We start from the raw sequence: 17,352 nt of genomic DNA on the forward strand, positions 1-17,352 counted from the left end.
AGGCCTAAAAGAAGAATTACTTACCTGTCCGGACACTACGGATCTCCCCTCAGTCGTGGCCGGATCTTCTTTCTTCAGTCGGGCGGATGTGCTCGGCACGCTGGCAGCGTGCCATGCGCATGCGCTGTGCACTCCATTCCTTTTTGTTTTTTAAACTCCTGCTCTCCCGCACCAGAGAGCAGGAATTCAACTGCAGGGGTGCCGCGGATCCGGACAGCTTCTATAGGTTTTAATTAAAGATGAGCGAGCGTACTCGGAAAAGCACTACTCGCTCGAGTAATTTGCTTTATCCGAGTATCGCTGTGCTCGTCCCTGAAGATTCGGGTGCCGCTGCGGCTGACAGGTGAGTCGCAGCGGGGAGCAGGGGAGAGCGGGCGGGAGAGAGGGAGAGAAAGATCTCCCCTCCGTTCCTCCCCGCTCTCCCCTGCAGCTCCCCGCTCCGTGTCGGCACCCGAATCTTCAGGGACGAGCACAGCGATACTCGGATAAAGCAAATTACTCGAGCGAGTAGTGCTTTTCCGTGTACGCTCGCTCATCTCTAGTTTTAATAGAAGCCTGTGGGAGACCCGCACTAAAATTGAGCATGCTGCGGGTGTTTTCACAAACACGCAATCCGCGCCTCAGGGGAAAATGACATCCGCAGGTATTTACTTACCTGCAGGTGTCCAATGCATCCCTACGGGTGCGGATCACGCTGCGGGTGATCCGCTCCGGATTTTAAATTTTATCTTAGCCGTGGACATGAGGCCTTAAGGACAAGCAGGGAATGACATTAGAAAGTTGTTCAAGCCCCTGGAAACACCCTTCTATTGCTCTACCGCCCAGGGGACATTCTCTTGTGCTGTCGTGGCGAGAGCTGCTCTAGGAGCTCTCAGAACAGATACTGATCTCTAGGCTTGGTTGGTTTATACTTCTTTTGTTGAAAGTAGTATAACCCACTTTACAAAGAAAAAGCAAAAAACACAAAAAACAAACACTTATTCTTTTGGAGGAAGAGCCAGAAGAACAAGTGGAGGTTGCAGACAGCAGGCTGGATGTTGGTGTTGCTCCCTAAACTCTGCCCTGCATTGTCTGCCCCCAAATTCCTGTTTTCTGTATACCATTTGTTATCTGGTCTCCTAGCAACTTGCATGCAATCTGCAGTCCATCTGCAATGTAATTGCATATGCACTGCTGATTAACCCCTTAAAGACCAGACACTTTTTATGGATTTTACCCATGTGGTGGTTTTACTGCCCTATTTTTTTTTCCTTTTAGCTACCAAAATTATTTTTGCTGCATTTTTTTCCCGTGACATATAGGGCTATTTTTTTAAATATCTTTTGCACTGACTTTTTTTTCCACAGTTTTTTAGTTTTATTGGGGGTAAAAAGCTAAAACAATGATTTTTTTTAACATTTCTAGTTTGTTTTTTTTAATTAGTATCTTTACGCTAACAAAGTATGGGAACGGGTTCCTCATTTTGTTTTGGATGTTTTGATATATAATATGTATGCTTTTGGATTACAGGGCACATATAGCAATGGTTTTGTTTGGCGTCTGCTTCGGGTTATTTTCTGCCCCCTGCACATGGATCCCAGTGATAACTGAAGGCAGGGTAGAGGCCACAGAGAAGGGAAGGGAGCACCAATATAAACCACTAGGGTGAAAAACCTGGGAAGAAAGCAAGATGAGAGGGCAATGAGAGAAGCTTACCTACGCCAAAATACTAACTGAGCTAGCAAAGGAAATGGGAAGCATTCTTGTGACCCCCTTGTGTGCGGCTGAGCATTATCCTGCTGGAAAATGCATTTTGGAAGCCGCCATGAGGGGAACACATGTGGCTGCAGGACGTCCTGAACATATCACTGAGCTGTCATTATCCCTCCACTACGGGGGAGGGGGGACTGTTTTTTATATGCGATGGCCCCCCAGACCATCACCCCAGCAGCGGGGGGCAGTGTGCCGCTCCACAGCAGAGGCAGGATTGAGGCGCTCACCCCTGGGTCTCCAGACATGAACACGGCCATAATCTAAACCTGGATTTGTTGCTGAAGACAACCTGGTTCCACTCTATAGCAGTCCAGTTTCATTGTTCAAAACACCTTTGCTAACGGAGGCAACGGTGGGTGTCAAAGGCCGTACATGTAATGGGTGCCGCGAGGCCAAATTTCCTTCAGCCGAGTGCCTGGAAATGGTTCTGACAGACACATGGACCTGTATCGATGGTGCAACCTGTCTCTTTGATTGCGTCATAGAGGCATGGCTAGTGTACAACAAGCTCTACACAAGCAGAAAGGGCGTCACTACATACAAGTAGCCTCTGAGAGCCTTTTTAAAGGCCAAGGGTGGAAGCACTTTTAGGGCCTCAGGTAGCAAGACTGTTCATCTAATCACCCCACAACTCTAATTATTTGCATATCTTCCTGAGCTGTAACTTCTAGATGCTGATTTTGTTAACTTTCTGGATGTATGTCCGTTAGCGGAAGCAAAATGTAAAAATGTTGATTGTGATGAGAGGTGTAACAGTTTTGCAGCAACGCAGCATGTTTTACTAGAAGGTTAAGTTAATCAGCAACCTTACGTAATCAACAATGTAATCGGCTCTTATACGTTCTGTATACAGTACACTGTGCACCCTGAGGCTGTCCATTAAAAGGGGTATTCCAGGCATTTAACTCCTTGTAGTATTCAAGTATCCTGAGTAGTCCTCAGATTAGGTCATCTCTCTCATGAGCCATCTATACCCAGGATTGTGATAAAGGGGCATCCTCTACAGCTAGAGTAAAGAAGGTTTCTACACCAACATAGAAGGGGGTTCTTTACTGTAACAGCAGTGAGACTATGGAACTCTCTGCCTGAGGACGTGGTGAGGGCAAACTTGATAAAACAGTCCAAGAGGGACCTGGATACCTTTTTGAGTGGTACAATATTACGTGTTTTAGTCACCAATTACTACAGAAGGGTTATTGATCCAATGATTCTAATTGCCAAATTGTAGTCCGAAAGGAATTTTCCCCTAAAATGGGTGAAATAGGCTTCTACCTCATTGGTTTTTTTTGCCTTCCTCTAGAACAACATTGGAGGGGAAATAGGCTAAACTGGATGGACATATATGCTTTATTTCGGCCTAACATACTATGTTACTACGTAATAGTTGATCAGCAAAGGTGCACCACTCAGGAACCTTGGCGATCAGCTTATCTCAGTCCCCACACTCACTGCAGCAGTCCAGATGCAGACGGCTCCATCCACATTGGGGTCGGAGCTAGAGTTGCTGTAGAAGGTATAGCTCTCACTGAAATCAATGGTAGAGTCATTTAGATTATGTTAACTCCCCTGATCGGGATTCCTTCCCGGGACTCGACTTCGTTATTCTGTCCGACCACAATGCCAGAAACAAATAGAAACCTGCTAAAATAGAGACCAAAGCTGAAAGCTAATAGTAGCTTATGGTCCCACCTGAATGCTGTTTTCAGCCATTCAGAAGGAGCGCTGGGATGAAACCTCTGAACGGGGCAGTTAACACCATCTGAATGAAGTCTAACTTGTAGATAGAAAGCAAAATGTACACCATCAGTGATCTGAACTTTGTACTGGATTAACTGCCTATAGTTGTATATTCTACCTTAGTATTAAAAACATAGAAGCAATTGCCATTGGTCGGATCAACATATATAGAAAGGAAGCTCTTACCTTTACTTTTTTATCAGCTGAACAGGTTGCTATATATCGGTCATCAGCAGAGAAGGCACAACACAGAACTTCTTCATCATGAGCTTCTATATGAAGCAGGTTTTCCCCAGTTCCACTTTTAAAGATCTAGTAAGAAGCACAAAAGCAGAAGTTTGTTTCCTATAACATAAGCCTTGTATTGCATAGTGTGGGTAGGGATCTTATATTTATGTAACATATCATCATTCAGATTGTACGTGACCGTATCCATTTATTACACCTGCTAAGTTTCTTTTAGTGCACTAACTTTGTGCTGCATGTACTTATTTGCCATTTCAATAAAACTGCATTCATTTGCTATTACACGGCACACTTGCTGCCAGTAATAAATCATGGCAGGAATCCGAGAGAAGCTCATTTATTTCTATTGTTTATATAGCGCTAACACTCTGCAGTACTGTTCAGATATCATCTCTCACATCAGTCTGTCTCCTATGGGGCCCACGCTCCAAATTCTCTACATCAATCATGCACACATGGGCAATGTCATAGCAAGACAATATAACTTATAAATAAGGTTTTGGAATGCCAGATGAAACTAGAGTACCTGGAGGACACCCACATCGGGAGACTATACAAACTCTATGCAGATCGCATCTTTGGCTGGACTTGCTGGAAGGCTACTATGCCAACTACTGACCCAACGCTCTCTCCTAGTTATGCACCATTACAAAAATTCAAAGTGAAAAAGAATTTTTGGGCTTGCGACATCTTTACAAAGGCAAGAATGGAAATGGAAGCTGGCCTCCATCAGTGCTGACTTGTAAATAAACAATGGCCTTTTTTTTTTTAGTCAAAACGGTCTAAAAGAAAAACTACTGTCTGTTGCTATAGCAACAAATCACAGTGCAGCTTTCATTTCACCGGAGTTTACAAAGAGCTCTGATAGTTCTGCGGGAAAAGGACATTACCATTTTGGATGACTAGAGCACGTTGTACTTCCAACAGATGTAGCTCCAATTCTATTAGAGCTATCAACATGCTTTGATGTCAATTTAAAGACCAAATTCTTCGTTTTAAAATAATACCAAAAGAATGTTGGTAGCACTTACAGAACTAGAGCTACAGCCGTTTGAAGTGGGGTCAGGAATATTGAACTTACAGCGGTCACTTTTCAGTGAGTAAGCTAAGCAGGGAGGGAGGGGAGAAGGGGGGGGGGATAGCAAGTGGGCAGCTGAGTGGATCTGTGATTCTTCTGTCTCTCTCCCTGTCCAAGGGGAGGGTGACTTGGGCCTTAACCCCTTAAGGAGCGGGGTGTTTTGGTCTTAAAAGAACCAGAAACATTTTACCTATGTGGTGGTTTTACAGCTTTCTTTTCTTCAGCTGTCAAAATTATTTTGGCTATGTTTTTTTCGGTGACATATAGTGCTATTTTATTCTATTTTTTCTTTTTAAAGTTAGTATATTTATGCTAAAATAAACTATATGAATGTATTCCCCATTTTGTTTTGGACATTTTGATATATAATTTGTATAGTCTCTGACTACAGCGCACATATGGCAATGGTATATTACAAGTACCTGAAATTAGATTTTATAAAACCTAGAACTCATCCCGCAAAATACAGGGTGACCTTCATGAAATACGGCTACATTCATGAAAGAATAAAAAAAAGTTATGACCACCGAAACACAAAAGGGAAAAATTTAGTGGTTTTTAAGGCTAAAACTTATGTCACTAGGGGGTAAAAATGCACTTTAGTTCTGCGCCAATTATATTTACATGAGACATAAATTGAATGTCTACAATAAAAAAAAGGTAACATTTTAAGGAGAGCTTTCCAAATTGAATCTCACCATTGCAGAGGGTTAAAAAAATGAAAGAGGAGCGCTGACTGGTTCTATGGGCAACAAAGACAGTTTTTCTTTTAGACAGTTTTGATTAGTGAGGCCCAGTATCTGGTCATCCTTGTATTAGTTCAGTTCCATCAGGTTTCGGATTATTTCAGCATGCTGTGTTATTCTATCCAAAAAAATGGAAATATGACAGATGCATTTTAAAGTTGACAAATGGGGGAAAAGAACACAACCTTCCAACTTGAACGGACCGTAAGGCCTCATACACACGGGCGGATTTTTGCTGTGGAATCCGGAGCAGGTGACCAACTCCGGGTTCCACAGCAATAACCCTCCATAGCATGCTACAACAAAGTGATTTTTCATGGCCACGAGTGGAAATTGCAATTGAATGAAAAATCACAGCATGCTCCATTTTCCTGCGGTTCCTGCACGGACAGCTTCCATTGAAGTCAACGGAAGCCGTCCAACCCGCGGCCCATCTGCAATTGTCATTCCGGACAGGCCGCAGATTCTGTGGGAAAAGCAGGAGTTACAAAAAATAAATCTGTAACGCCCATGTCCGACGGCGAGCCGTGCGGACCATCCGCAGTACAGAGACGCCGGAAGAAGACAGGTCCGTGAGGACACTGGCGAAGAAGGCCACCTGCACACACAGATACGCAGAGTCACCCGCTGTGGTCAAGGCCGAATTCCATGTGGGAATCCAGACCTGCCGTGTGCATGAGGCCTCAATAGATCCTTTGAAAATGGAAGGCATGACACCAGTGTGAATAGAAACTTAACCCCTTAATGCCGAAGCCTGTTTGAGCCTTTATGACTACATTTTTTCTCAGGTTTTTTTCATCGTCGCATTCCAGGCCACCTGCAATAACTTTTTAATTTCTCCATCGACATTGCCATACGAGTGCTTGTTGTTTGTGGGACAAGTTGTATTTTTAAGGCCATAAGTGTTTAAGCCAACTACATGAGATACCCGTCGCTCAACAATTACATCGCCGGACCACCATAATCACACACTTTTCTAAAGTGAGAAGGAAATAAGCTGCTGCTAGACATCTCCAACAAGGCCTTATGACCCACAGGAATGAAGTATAGGAAATGTTGAAATCCAACATGCTGAGCCACTTATTCTCTTCCATACACACGAGACTGTTCATGCTTGGCTGACTTTTATCTCATATGTATGGCTAGCTTTATGCTCGTTTTACATTAATTTAAAAAAAAACTAATCAAGAAGCACAAAAAAGAAAAAGAACAAAAAAAAACCCCAAAGCAAAGCAAAAACGCAAATAATTACTGAAGGGTCCTTTTACACGGAGAGACTATTGGACGCCTTGGAATCCAACAGTTGCCCAAGCGATAACTACTCTGCTTTCACACGGGAACAAGGATCGGTCAAAGAATAGTGGCAGAGCGGACCAGACTTCTTTCCGGACGTTCGCCTCCATTCATAGTAAATAGGCCGTCATTCATCTTTTCATCATTCAGTGACACGTTTGATTTTTATGCCTGCAGAAACTGAACGAACAAGTTATCATTTGTCGTTCAGTCTCAATGTCGGCAATGACTGAGCAATTATCTTTCCGTGTAAAAGGGCCGTAAGAGTAGAAGTATGCCAGTCCCAGCAAAAAAAGTATTAAGTACTTTAGCAAAAACACAAAGAATAACACTAGTAAGCCAATTATTATACTCTTTAATTGATGCAGTTACCTGTAAGGTTTTATCACCTCCACAGGAGGCAATCCTCTGTCCATCACGGGAAAAGCAGGCATGGTACACCGCCTCTGTGTGAGGACGGACCACTAGGATTGCCAGGTTCTTCATGCTTTGCTTGTTTCTACAAGTCAATAATCAATATATCACATATAAAACAAATCACTTTTATTGAGGGCTTGTAGACTCTCTATATCAGTGTTCTCCAACTCCAGTCCTCAGGGACCGCCAACAGGTCATGTTTTCAGGATTTCCTCAGTGTTGCACCGGTGATGTAATTATTGTCGGTGCCTCGGACATTGCCACATATGTTCTTACTATAGGATATCCTAAAAACATGACCTGTTGGTGGTCCCTGAGGACTGGAGTTGGGGACCCCTGCTCTATATTACTTGACGTTGCTACATTTGTCGACAAGGTATAGAAAACAATCAAATTCTGACTGCAGTTTAAATTATAAAAACCAAGCTGAAAACCTCTAATAGCCCTAATATATTGTAAAATACTGCAGTCGGCGATCTACCTACCATTGAGGCAGGGGGCGTTGTAATAACCAGATTCTATTGCTAGCCATGACACTTATGGCGGCTACTTGACTACCACTAGGTGAGCTCACTGTGTAAAGATTTCTACATCTTTCTTACTCGTATAATATGTTGTTAGTGCCCCTTGTGAGTATATAATTTATGAATACAGAAAAACAGAGCTCCGCAATACAGATATTATGAAATCAATCATCACAGAATTTTGACCCTCATTAGAGAATGCTGCGCATTTTAATAAAAGTGTAGAACACTTGGAAGAGCTCTCAGTAGGATGCGGGCCCATTTTAACTTTCCATGTGGGCCATCGTGACTTCTCCGATGACCATTAAATTTCTCCTATGGCAAAAAACAGACCCCAAAACCATAATGCTGGGCATCATAATGCAATGGCACTACCATATTATGACACATAGCTTGATAAGTGTATAGGTCCCACAATGACAACATTGGCCTCAAACCTACAAGCATTTGTGTCTACAGCGTATAACAAACCTTAAAAGTGAATACTGTATTTTTCGGACCGCAAGACGCACTTTCTGGCCAGAAAAAAAAAAATCTTGCTAAAAAGTGCTGGCGTCTTATACACCGAAGTTAGTGGAGTCTGGCAGTGCCAGACTTCCCTAACCGCTTTCTTAGTGATCTGAGTGTTCAATAAAGTGCTCTGCCAGATCATGTAGGTAACAGTCTGATGCCTGACCATCCAAGGTGCAATGCTGCCTGTTGCAGTCTTGTCCAGCTAGCACAGTGCTGAAATCTGTGCTGCTGCCAAAAACACAAGCCTTATCTTCTGCCTTAACCCCTTATGCCGTATCAGTCGTGTAGACAGCAGTGGTGGACTCAGGGAAAGCCTAACAAAATTGTATAAAAACAAGGTCTGAGCAGCTATGCACCCTGCCACCGCTTATATTTATTAGTGCCAAAGCCAGGACCTATGCTGCACCCTCTCCCAACAGCAGGGAGAGAGGGAAATTTAGGCTATATGTGCAGCAGCCGTTCAGTAAAGTATGCATTTGGATGGTTTAGTAGCGATTTTAGTGCTTCTGGGAAGATCTTTTCAGTTATATGCGATTACATCTCTATTACATTTGCAGCCATAGATGTAAGTTAGCCACACTGCTCCTTTGCTTTCTGAAATCCCTCTCTGATTTGTGGAAATATTTATGGATTAAAGCAATTTTTCCTTTTTTTTATTTTTTAATTCAGTTTTTTTTTTTTTTTAAACTACAGGAAATGATAGCAAACAAACAAGACTCCTCAACAGTTCCAGACCCCTACTCCTGTACACTGCTGAGGCTACAATATGGGACGTCATTGCTGCAGTATGCAAACATAGCCCACCAGGAAAGACGGATAAGGCGGTGTGGGAGTCTGGAATCAGCAAGCATAGTTTATTTCATACCATTCCTTGAATTAAAAAAAACAAAACACAGATCTGACTTATACTGTGAGGAAAGTAATAAGTACTACTGGCATTATCCGAGACCACTGAAGTTACTGACATGACCCCTCCACTTCCTCAGATCATCAGTAAAGTTTTAATCAGTATTAGAGATGAGCGAGTAGTGCCTTAGCCGAGTATCTCCCCGCTCGTCTCTAAAGATTCGGGGGCCGGCGAGTGGCGGGGTAGAGCAGGGAGGAACGCAGGAGAGATCTCTCTCTCCCCCCGCAACTCACCTGTCACCCGCGCCGGCCCCCGAATCTTTAGAGACAAGCGGGGAGATACTCGGCTAAGTCACTACTCGCTTGAGTAATGTGCCTTAGCGAGTATACTCGCTCATCTCTAATCAGTATGACTTTTTGTTCCCTAAAACCTGGGTGCGACCTATAGTCAGCTGCATTTTATAGTCTGAAAAATACAGCATACGATGGACATCAAATCTGCCCATTTAACTAATATGGGCCTAAGGAACTTATTTGCGGTATTTAGGGTTGATGGCAAGCATCAGCACAGTTCAGAGTCTAAACAATGTGATCATTACATGCATGAAACAGAGATTATAGCTGGGCGTTGCCTATATCTCCATTTATCTTACAACTAATATTGATATAAGTGATTTGGTTCCCATGTTCGGATTGGCTTATTACTCACATCCAGTTGACATAGAGTGCTCCGTGTTGAAGTTCTTCTTTGGCACGTCGAATCGCATGTTTATACACGGCAGATTCATTCGGCTGAGAAAGCCCCAACTGGACCACGTTTATGTGAGAATTCTGCCCTAGGAGATGCCCATTTACAGATAAAAACTCTTGGAAATCTTCCCGTGCTCTGCTGTCCTGTGAAGGGAGATCGCTGGCTGAAAACATATACTACACCAGGGCATGACAAAGACCAATTTAATAAACCACAGAATTAAGATTCTGACCGGATTTACAACTAAAACATGCAGGATATCGTATCCAGATTCCCATTCCAGTTATGGAAAGTATTCCAAGCTGGTAAAGTCATGGTCACAATAGCAGAGATGATGTTACTTCCTAAGGGCAGGACTATATGGTCTCCTCCTTTGGTCATACCCCATCTTGGGTGACATGTAAACAAGTGCTGCACTCCATTACCTATACTGATCAAAATGTGGCCCTGTATTCTAGTCATGACAGTACAACCAAAAGTGTTCTGTTAGTGTGGTATTTATGTTCTCATATAGCAATTATAGGGTTCGATCGATTTATGATCATCTCAAAAAGAGGAAGGTGGGGGGGTCCAACAAAGAAAGAAAGTCAGAAAGTGTATTGGGAAGAGTGTGGCAGGGCCAGTGCACACCGGTTCTGAGTTAGTGAGCAGTGAGGGAGATCTGTGGCTAGAGTTGGGCTTGCTGAGCTCAGTAGTGACCGTGCAACCCAGCAGGGCAAGTACAGACTACTGCCTATCCCATGGACCTTGCTCGGGACTGCGGTGTCTGACTAGACCTGCTGAAGCAAGAGCTCCGTGAGCAGAGATGATTCCCTTATATTAGACTGTATGCTGGGCAGGTACAAGCCAGTTGCCCCGGACTAAGCAAGTGACTAAAACTGTGAGACTACCAATTCCTGTAACCATCTGCACAATGAAATGTGCATAGTGTAGTGGCCCTGTGAGTTACACTGTGGTCAGCGGCAAGAAAATGTTCCCATTGCCATTGGAAACCGCCTGTTGGGAATTATATTGAGATCTGTACTTGGAGACTATTCCGTTGCTACTAAAAACACAGACAAGCTCTGTGTCACAATTCTGTTTGGAACTGCTGAGACTGTGTCCTCTGTGAAAGACTGTAAGCCTGGGGTCACACAGGACGGAAATCCTGCGAAATGACAGCACTGAAAAACCACGAGATAAGTGCAGCTTCAAAGCCTGCGCCATAGAGAGGAGAGGCCGCTGCAGAAACGAAGAAAGAATTGACATGCCACGGCTTTGAATTCCATGCCGTATGCGAGTTTTCATGCGGCTTGGCCGCAACGTGGGGACGACATCATTGCAAACATCGTCCACTTTGCTGGCTTATCCCAAGTTAAAAAGCCGCGGGCGGAATTGCCGTGGAGAAAGTCTGCACCGAAATTCCGCAGCAATTCTGCCCCATGTGAACCCAGCATAACCACTCTGATAGATGTCTCAATCTGAGTAAACATCTTTAAAGGGGTTGTCCCGCGCTGAAACGGGTTTTTTTTTTTTTCAATAGCCCCCCCCCCGTTCGGCGCGAGACAAACCCGATGCAGGGGTTTAAAAAAAAAAAAACCGGATAGTACTTACCCGAATCCCCGCGCTCCGGTGACTTCTTACTTACCTTGCGAAGATGGCCGCCGGGATCTTCACCCACGGTGGACCGCAGGTCTTCTCCCATGGTGCACCGTGGGCTCTGTGCGTTCCATTGCCGATTCCAGCCTCCTGATTAGCTGGAATCGGCACACATGACGGGGCGGAGCTACGAGGAGCAGCTCTCCGGCACGAGCGGCCCCATTCAGAAGGGAGAAGACCGGACTGCGCAAGCGCGTCTAGTCGGGAGATTAGACGCTGAAATTAGACGGCACCATGGAAACGAGGATGCTAGCAACGGAACAGGTAAGTGAATAACTTCTGTTTGGCTCATAATTAATGCACGATGTATATTACAAAGTGCATTAATATGGCCATACAGAAGTGTATAACCCCACTTGCTTTCGCGGGACAACCCCTTTAAGTGAAGCACTGCTAAACCCTTTCCAATCCCATTTCCCTGCAACCTGCACACTCCCCAGCTCTTATTCATTTTTGGGTGGGAAAGCTTGTGGTGGATTCCTTACTCAACAAAAAACACACAGAAATAAACTGTCACAATGATTTTATTAGCCCTTTTTTGAAATACGTATATTGATATTAATACATTTATATAAGACTTAATTTCTAATTTCTCCAATGATATATCTATGTAATACAGTGCCACATAGGCATCCTATAACTGCATGCAATGTGTATAGCATATGTTTAACGCTATGCAGAGAAGAGCTCGGACATCAGAGTTCTCTTCTGCACGTATAGGTTATCCTCTGCATAGTGTAAAGGCCCATTTATACAGGACCAATGTTGGGCAAATGATGCCCGACACTTGTCCCCGCACATTCCCATGTAGCAACATGAGATTGGGTACTAGTATCGCTGGCTCACAGCGGGGCAGCTGCAGGGGATTTTTCTCCTCGCTCTCCCCCGCCCCTCTCCATTGACTTGACATAGCAGCCGTTCAGTACTGAACGGGTGCCATTTTCACCGAGCAATCATTGTTCAGCTCATCGTCCATCGTTTATGCAGCCTAAACGATGGACGATGAGCTGATCGTTTAGTGTAAATAGCAGCCTTCAGTATTGAATGGCCGCTATGTTAAGTCAATGGAAAGGAGCGGAGGAGCGTGAGGAGAGAAACCCCCTGCAACCTCCCTGCCCTCCAGTAGGCCGCTCTGTGAGCAAGCCAGCGATACTAGTTCCGGGCAAAAGCACGGGAGCAAGTATGAGCAGGGACGAGTGTCGGGCAGTTTGCCCAAAATTCGTCCTTTCTAAATGGGCCTTTAGAAACGTGTCAGAAGTCGCCCGACATGGGAGCTATGCAGGGAAACCTCAATGTCGGAAGAGTTCTGACACTGGATTGGAAAGGGTTAAGTCACTGCACCATCCTCAAGTGAAGTACCATATTAAGGGCCAAAAGCTACATCCAAATTCTGACTTTTATAAAAAGTTTTCCCTGGAGGTTGGCAGTTATATCAAGTTTTTGTAGCACACTAGGTAAAAGGCAAAAAGAAAAAAAAAATTATCACAAGACGTACCTGTTTATTGAGTATGTCCCGGTAACGCACAAACTCATGAATGAGGTGTGCAGGCCCAAATAATCTTGTTTTCATTTTTAACCAATCAAATGAAAAGAGCAGGGAGCACAGATCCTACAGAATGAGAATAAGACCAATTATCACAAAGAGTAGTACACATAGTAAAAAGAAACACGCTAACTTATTGGTAATCAGTTTTGCCTGACAACACCCATTAGACCACCCTCTACCTGGACAGGAAACAGGAACCTAGAACTCTTTATAAAAGGCAGAAAAGCCCTTTACCTCCTCAGTCTGCAGCAAGATCCATGGACTATTTAAGGCCTTTTCTATTATTTTATACCTAAATTTATTTTAAAATTATATTTAAAAATCCAGCAGTAGGGGGCAGAAATTAGTGGTGTTTTCATGGGCTCGTGAGGGGGAGAAAAGAAATAAAAGCGATCACTGATAAGCAATCCTGTTGTTTCTTTACTCCCATAACAGCATTCATGAGAACTTACACTAGATTAATAACTGGGGAAGGGTTGATAGTCTGAAGTACTATGGAAGGCTAATTGCTTGGAGAACCCACCAATGAGGTTTAAAATAATGCACAAGCAAAAACTTCAAGAAGCTGCCTTAAGGCCCTTTTACACGCAACAATTATTGCTCAAAATTCATTCAAAACAGCTAAAATGGGCGATAATCGTTACACGTAAACGTGGGCATTGTGCACCTTTCGTTTGAACGAATGTTTTAAGGTTAACTTAAGATCAATCGTTCAGCTACCGAGAGATAAAGCAAATGCATTTATCCTTCAATAGACCTGCTGTTCTCCCCACGCCATGTTTGCACTAGCCAGGACAGAACATTGGAATGTGTTGGCAGCTGTTTACACAGCTGGGAGTGTGTCTGCAAACAAACTCTTGGAGGCCCCTTTACATGCAAATGATGATAAAGTGTTAATAGCCATTAACATTTTATGCAAATAGATTGCTAAATCTTACAGGCCTTTGAAAGATTATTGCGTGTAAATTGACCTTTACAGATTTGATTAATGGCAGTATTGGTCCACTCTGCCCCAGCTATTGAAACTAAGTTAGTGGAAAGCGTCTTACAACCCGATGAACCTTCCAGCTCTACAGATGTACATGACAGCTAGTCCTCAGAAAAGACATTGGGTCAGAAAAACAGAACTGGACCTAAATTGAAATAAACTTTTCCACAACTTTTGCCTTTCTAATAGATGGTATCAAGATCTTGAAAAAAATTACATATAGGGCAGCAAGAAGTGCAAATTGTAAAGAAAGGCATCTACCCCATATAGAGATATTTAAAGGAGCAATCTTACAGAACGGGTTCATGTATATATAACATGACTGGTAGTTAACACTTAATGCATGATAGATGAGAAGGACACATCGTAATCAGACCAACTAAACATTTCTAAACTCAAAATATAGTCTGGCTAGACAGCAGAGTGTAGAGGTACCCAGCAACTACCGCCTTCCATGAGGATGTGGCTTCAGGAAAAGGTTTCTTATACAAAGTTACAGTAGGAGGTTAACATTCACTTGGTCTTATCCAATGTAACCTTCACATTCCTAAAATTGTACCTAGTGTTCTCTTCATCTCTGTAATCAGAACAGTCTGAATTGTTCTTGAAAAACGAGGCCAACTTGCTCCAAAGTTGCACTTTTCTGCACTACCCAATCCTGTGTCATGGAATATAGTTATCCACTAAGATAATTATCAAAGCAAACATGCATATCTGAGGAGGTTTGCCATTTCTCGTGAACCCGTCACTGAAGTGTCTTTCTGCTACCAAATATTTACAGACCTGGAGCGCTGTTTTTTTATTTTTTTTATTTGTTTCTCTTGCATTTGATGCTCTCCCTGTCTGTACGGAGTTCCACAGGGATTAAGGGGTGAAGTGGACAAGTGCCACAATACACTGAAGGTGAACCGGGACTGGTGGTGTAAATCCTATCCCTTTGCGTTTTTCTCATATAATATACCCACATACAATATGTGTATGCACATTTTTGGAGTGCTGCCCTAAAATCCTTTTTTATATCTACACAAGACTAGCTGGAATTCCTCTGGGAAAGCGCCATCTCCGCTGCTCCAATCTGTGCCAATACTAGGCCCTGCCCAGTTTAGCACACACCTGAAAGTATATCTGCTAATGGAAGCACCAGCAGATAAACAGGTCACATACTGCAAACCTCCATCCCAGGAGCAGCAACACAGGGGGCACTTCACCACTGAGGGGCTCTACCACATAAGCAGGAGAGGGATTCTATAAGGCCAAAAATTGGAATTTTCTCTTGGAGATCGGGAGAAATGTTTTTCCCAACCTGCCCCATGAACAGGAAACAAAAACTGAGGAGGTGAAGAGTGTTTCCGTTTTTAAAGAGATCTAGGACTTTCCTGTTCAGATGGGAGGCGGTCTTTTATGGGTTCCATCATGAGCGAAAGGAAAAGTTAGCTTTTTACCCCAACAATTTTCCTTCAGGTTTAAACAGAGGCAATGTTATGAATGACAAAGTAGGTAATGCACTTTCACTTCCATAAAGCATGGGCAAAGTGCCCCCTAAAGTCAGCACCCAGAAAACCCACAGGCAGCAGAGATACCGTGTTAAATAGAAAAAAGAAAAAAAAAAAGAGCATAACAGAAGATTATACCATTATCTGCAACATTAACTCTTCTGCATTAAAAGGGTTGGCCACTTAAAAAAAATAAATCTAAAAAAAGGATATGCCACTTAGATCCCCAGAAGTAGTGGTGGCTTAATACAAGTCATGGTGCAGGGTGGATTACTTGGTCTGTATGACTTGTGTCATTATGATGGGTTGTATTATGGTTGATATGGATTAGTTATCCGGTCATAAGTAGTAGGACTTTTGTATATAACAATGATAAACTTTATACTAGCTCTGTATTGTATGCATTTATGCATACCCCTGACCTAGTCCCCCGCTCCTCCCTATGGCTCCCAACACCTTTCACCCTGCTGATCACATACGACCTCTACCCCTGCACCTCCTTACCGCCCCATCCCGTTTGCTTTCTAATAACGGATTTCCACATGAAATCGCCTACTGCCTGTGTTCCCCATACCTCACTCCCCCCCTTGCACCTCCTGTACTACCCCCACCCCAATTGTTTCAAACTGAGTGTACCTCACATTGTAATTGTACTGTTTGCATTTATCCCATGCTTGAAAGCGCTGCGGAATAAGTTGGCGCTATACAAAGATTATTATTTATTATATGCTCCTGACCATTTCAGTGCACTTAGTTGTAAAAATGTTATTGAAAATGCCAGACATTAAAGTTTTTTTTTCATATACTGTGTGGCACATATAAAGTATAAACTCCTGTAATAAGTATCTACAGTAGGCACAGTATTTTTTTCGCCCTATGGTTTGGATAGGCGTATCACTTTATAGTTATTAAAAGTGCTTTGGAAATGTGAGGTTATTACTCATATACGTTTTACTTGTGTAGAGGTCAATTGTGTAAATAGGTTCAGTTAAGTAGCAAGTTTATGCAACTCTACCTACTTGGTGCATATTGGCCTGAGCCATATGGTACGCTAGATAATGGTACCAGTATATATGATCTTCTTGGTCCACAGTAGGTAGAACATGTGAATAGTGCTTGCGATACTGATTGACAAGCTTAGCGTGAAGAGCCTGAAACAACAACAAGCACAGTTACAAATTGCCTCTAAGGATCTATATACATTTACATTCTGTACACATAGGTGTGTTCATACAGGTAGCTGAGCACGATTCCGCTCCGTGAGAAAATCCAGTTGGAGATCATGCAAATAATACAGAAATGATTTTCCATTTCGATCACAGTACAACAGCGACTTGTTGACAAACTCCTGCAGCACATCCTCTACGTCCTCTCGCTCCATTTTCCACAAGATACATAGAACCTGCAAGTAAGATACAGTAGGTCAGGTTGTAAGAGGAATGACTGTGGCTACATGGAACATTTTCTGAACATGGAGAGAAAACAAATCGGACATAAACGCCTTATTAGAGCATGGATGTACGGAGCAGGTAAATGTATATATGTATATGTATTATAAAGCGATGGCATATAGGATATGGCATCAGTTTATGATCGGTGGGGTCTGAATTCAAGAACCCTTATTGATCCGAAGAACGAAAAGACCACCATACTGATTTAGCCGCCTGGCTGTGTAGTAAATTCCAGATGGTTCTATACATTGGGATGGACCTGCACATGGAGGTGGCAGTGAGCACCGATATGCAGAGAAAAACACTAGTTGAACATGGTGTAAATCAGTGCTG

The 17,352-nt window shown here is 43.1% G+C and overlaps 1 protein-coding gene across 2 annotated transcripts in view; it reads right to left on the bottom strand.

Annotated features, from left to right (window-relative positions):
- The window catches only part of APAF1 (apoptotic peptidase activating factor 1), an 86,241-nt gene that overhangs the window by 43,904 nt on the left and 24,985 nt on the right, over positions 1-17,352 (bottom strand). For both annotated transcript variants that reach the window (XM_066591394.1, XM_066591393.1), the window contains exons 9-14: positions 16,803-16,970; positions 16,588-16,719; positions 13,037-13,150; positions 9,862-10,046; positions 7,225-7,351; positions 3,676-3,801 (exon numbers count right to left, since the gene is read on the bottom strand). In XM_066591394.1, coding sequence (XP_066447491.1) covers positions 3,676-3,801; positions 7,225-7,351; positions 9,862-10,046; positions 13,037-13,150; positions 16,588-16,719; positions 16,803-16,970 — 852 coding nt within the window. The remainder of the gene's footprint in view (positions 1-3,675; positions 3,802-7,224; positions 7,352-9,861; positions 10,047-13,036; positions 13,151-16,587; positions 16,720-16,802; positions 16,971-17,352) is intronic.

The sequence above is a fragment of the Eleutherodactylus coqui genome, chromosome 2 (assembly GCF_035609145.1).
Source record: "Eleutherodactylus coqui strain aEleCoq1 chromosome 2, aEleCoq1.hap1, whole genome shotgun sequence".
In the NCBI taxonomy this organism is placed as follows: Eukaryota; Metazoa; Chordata; class Amphibia; order Anura; family Eleutherodactylidae; genus Eleutherodactylus; species Eleutherodactylus coqui.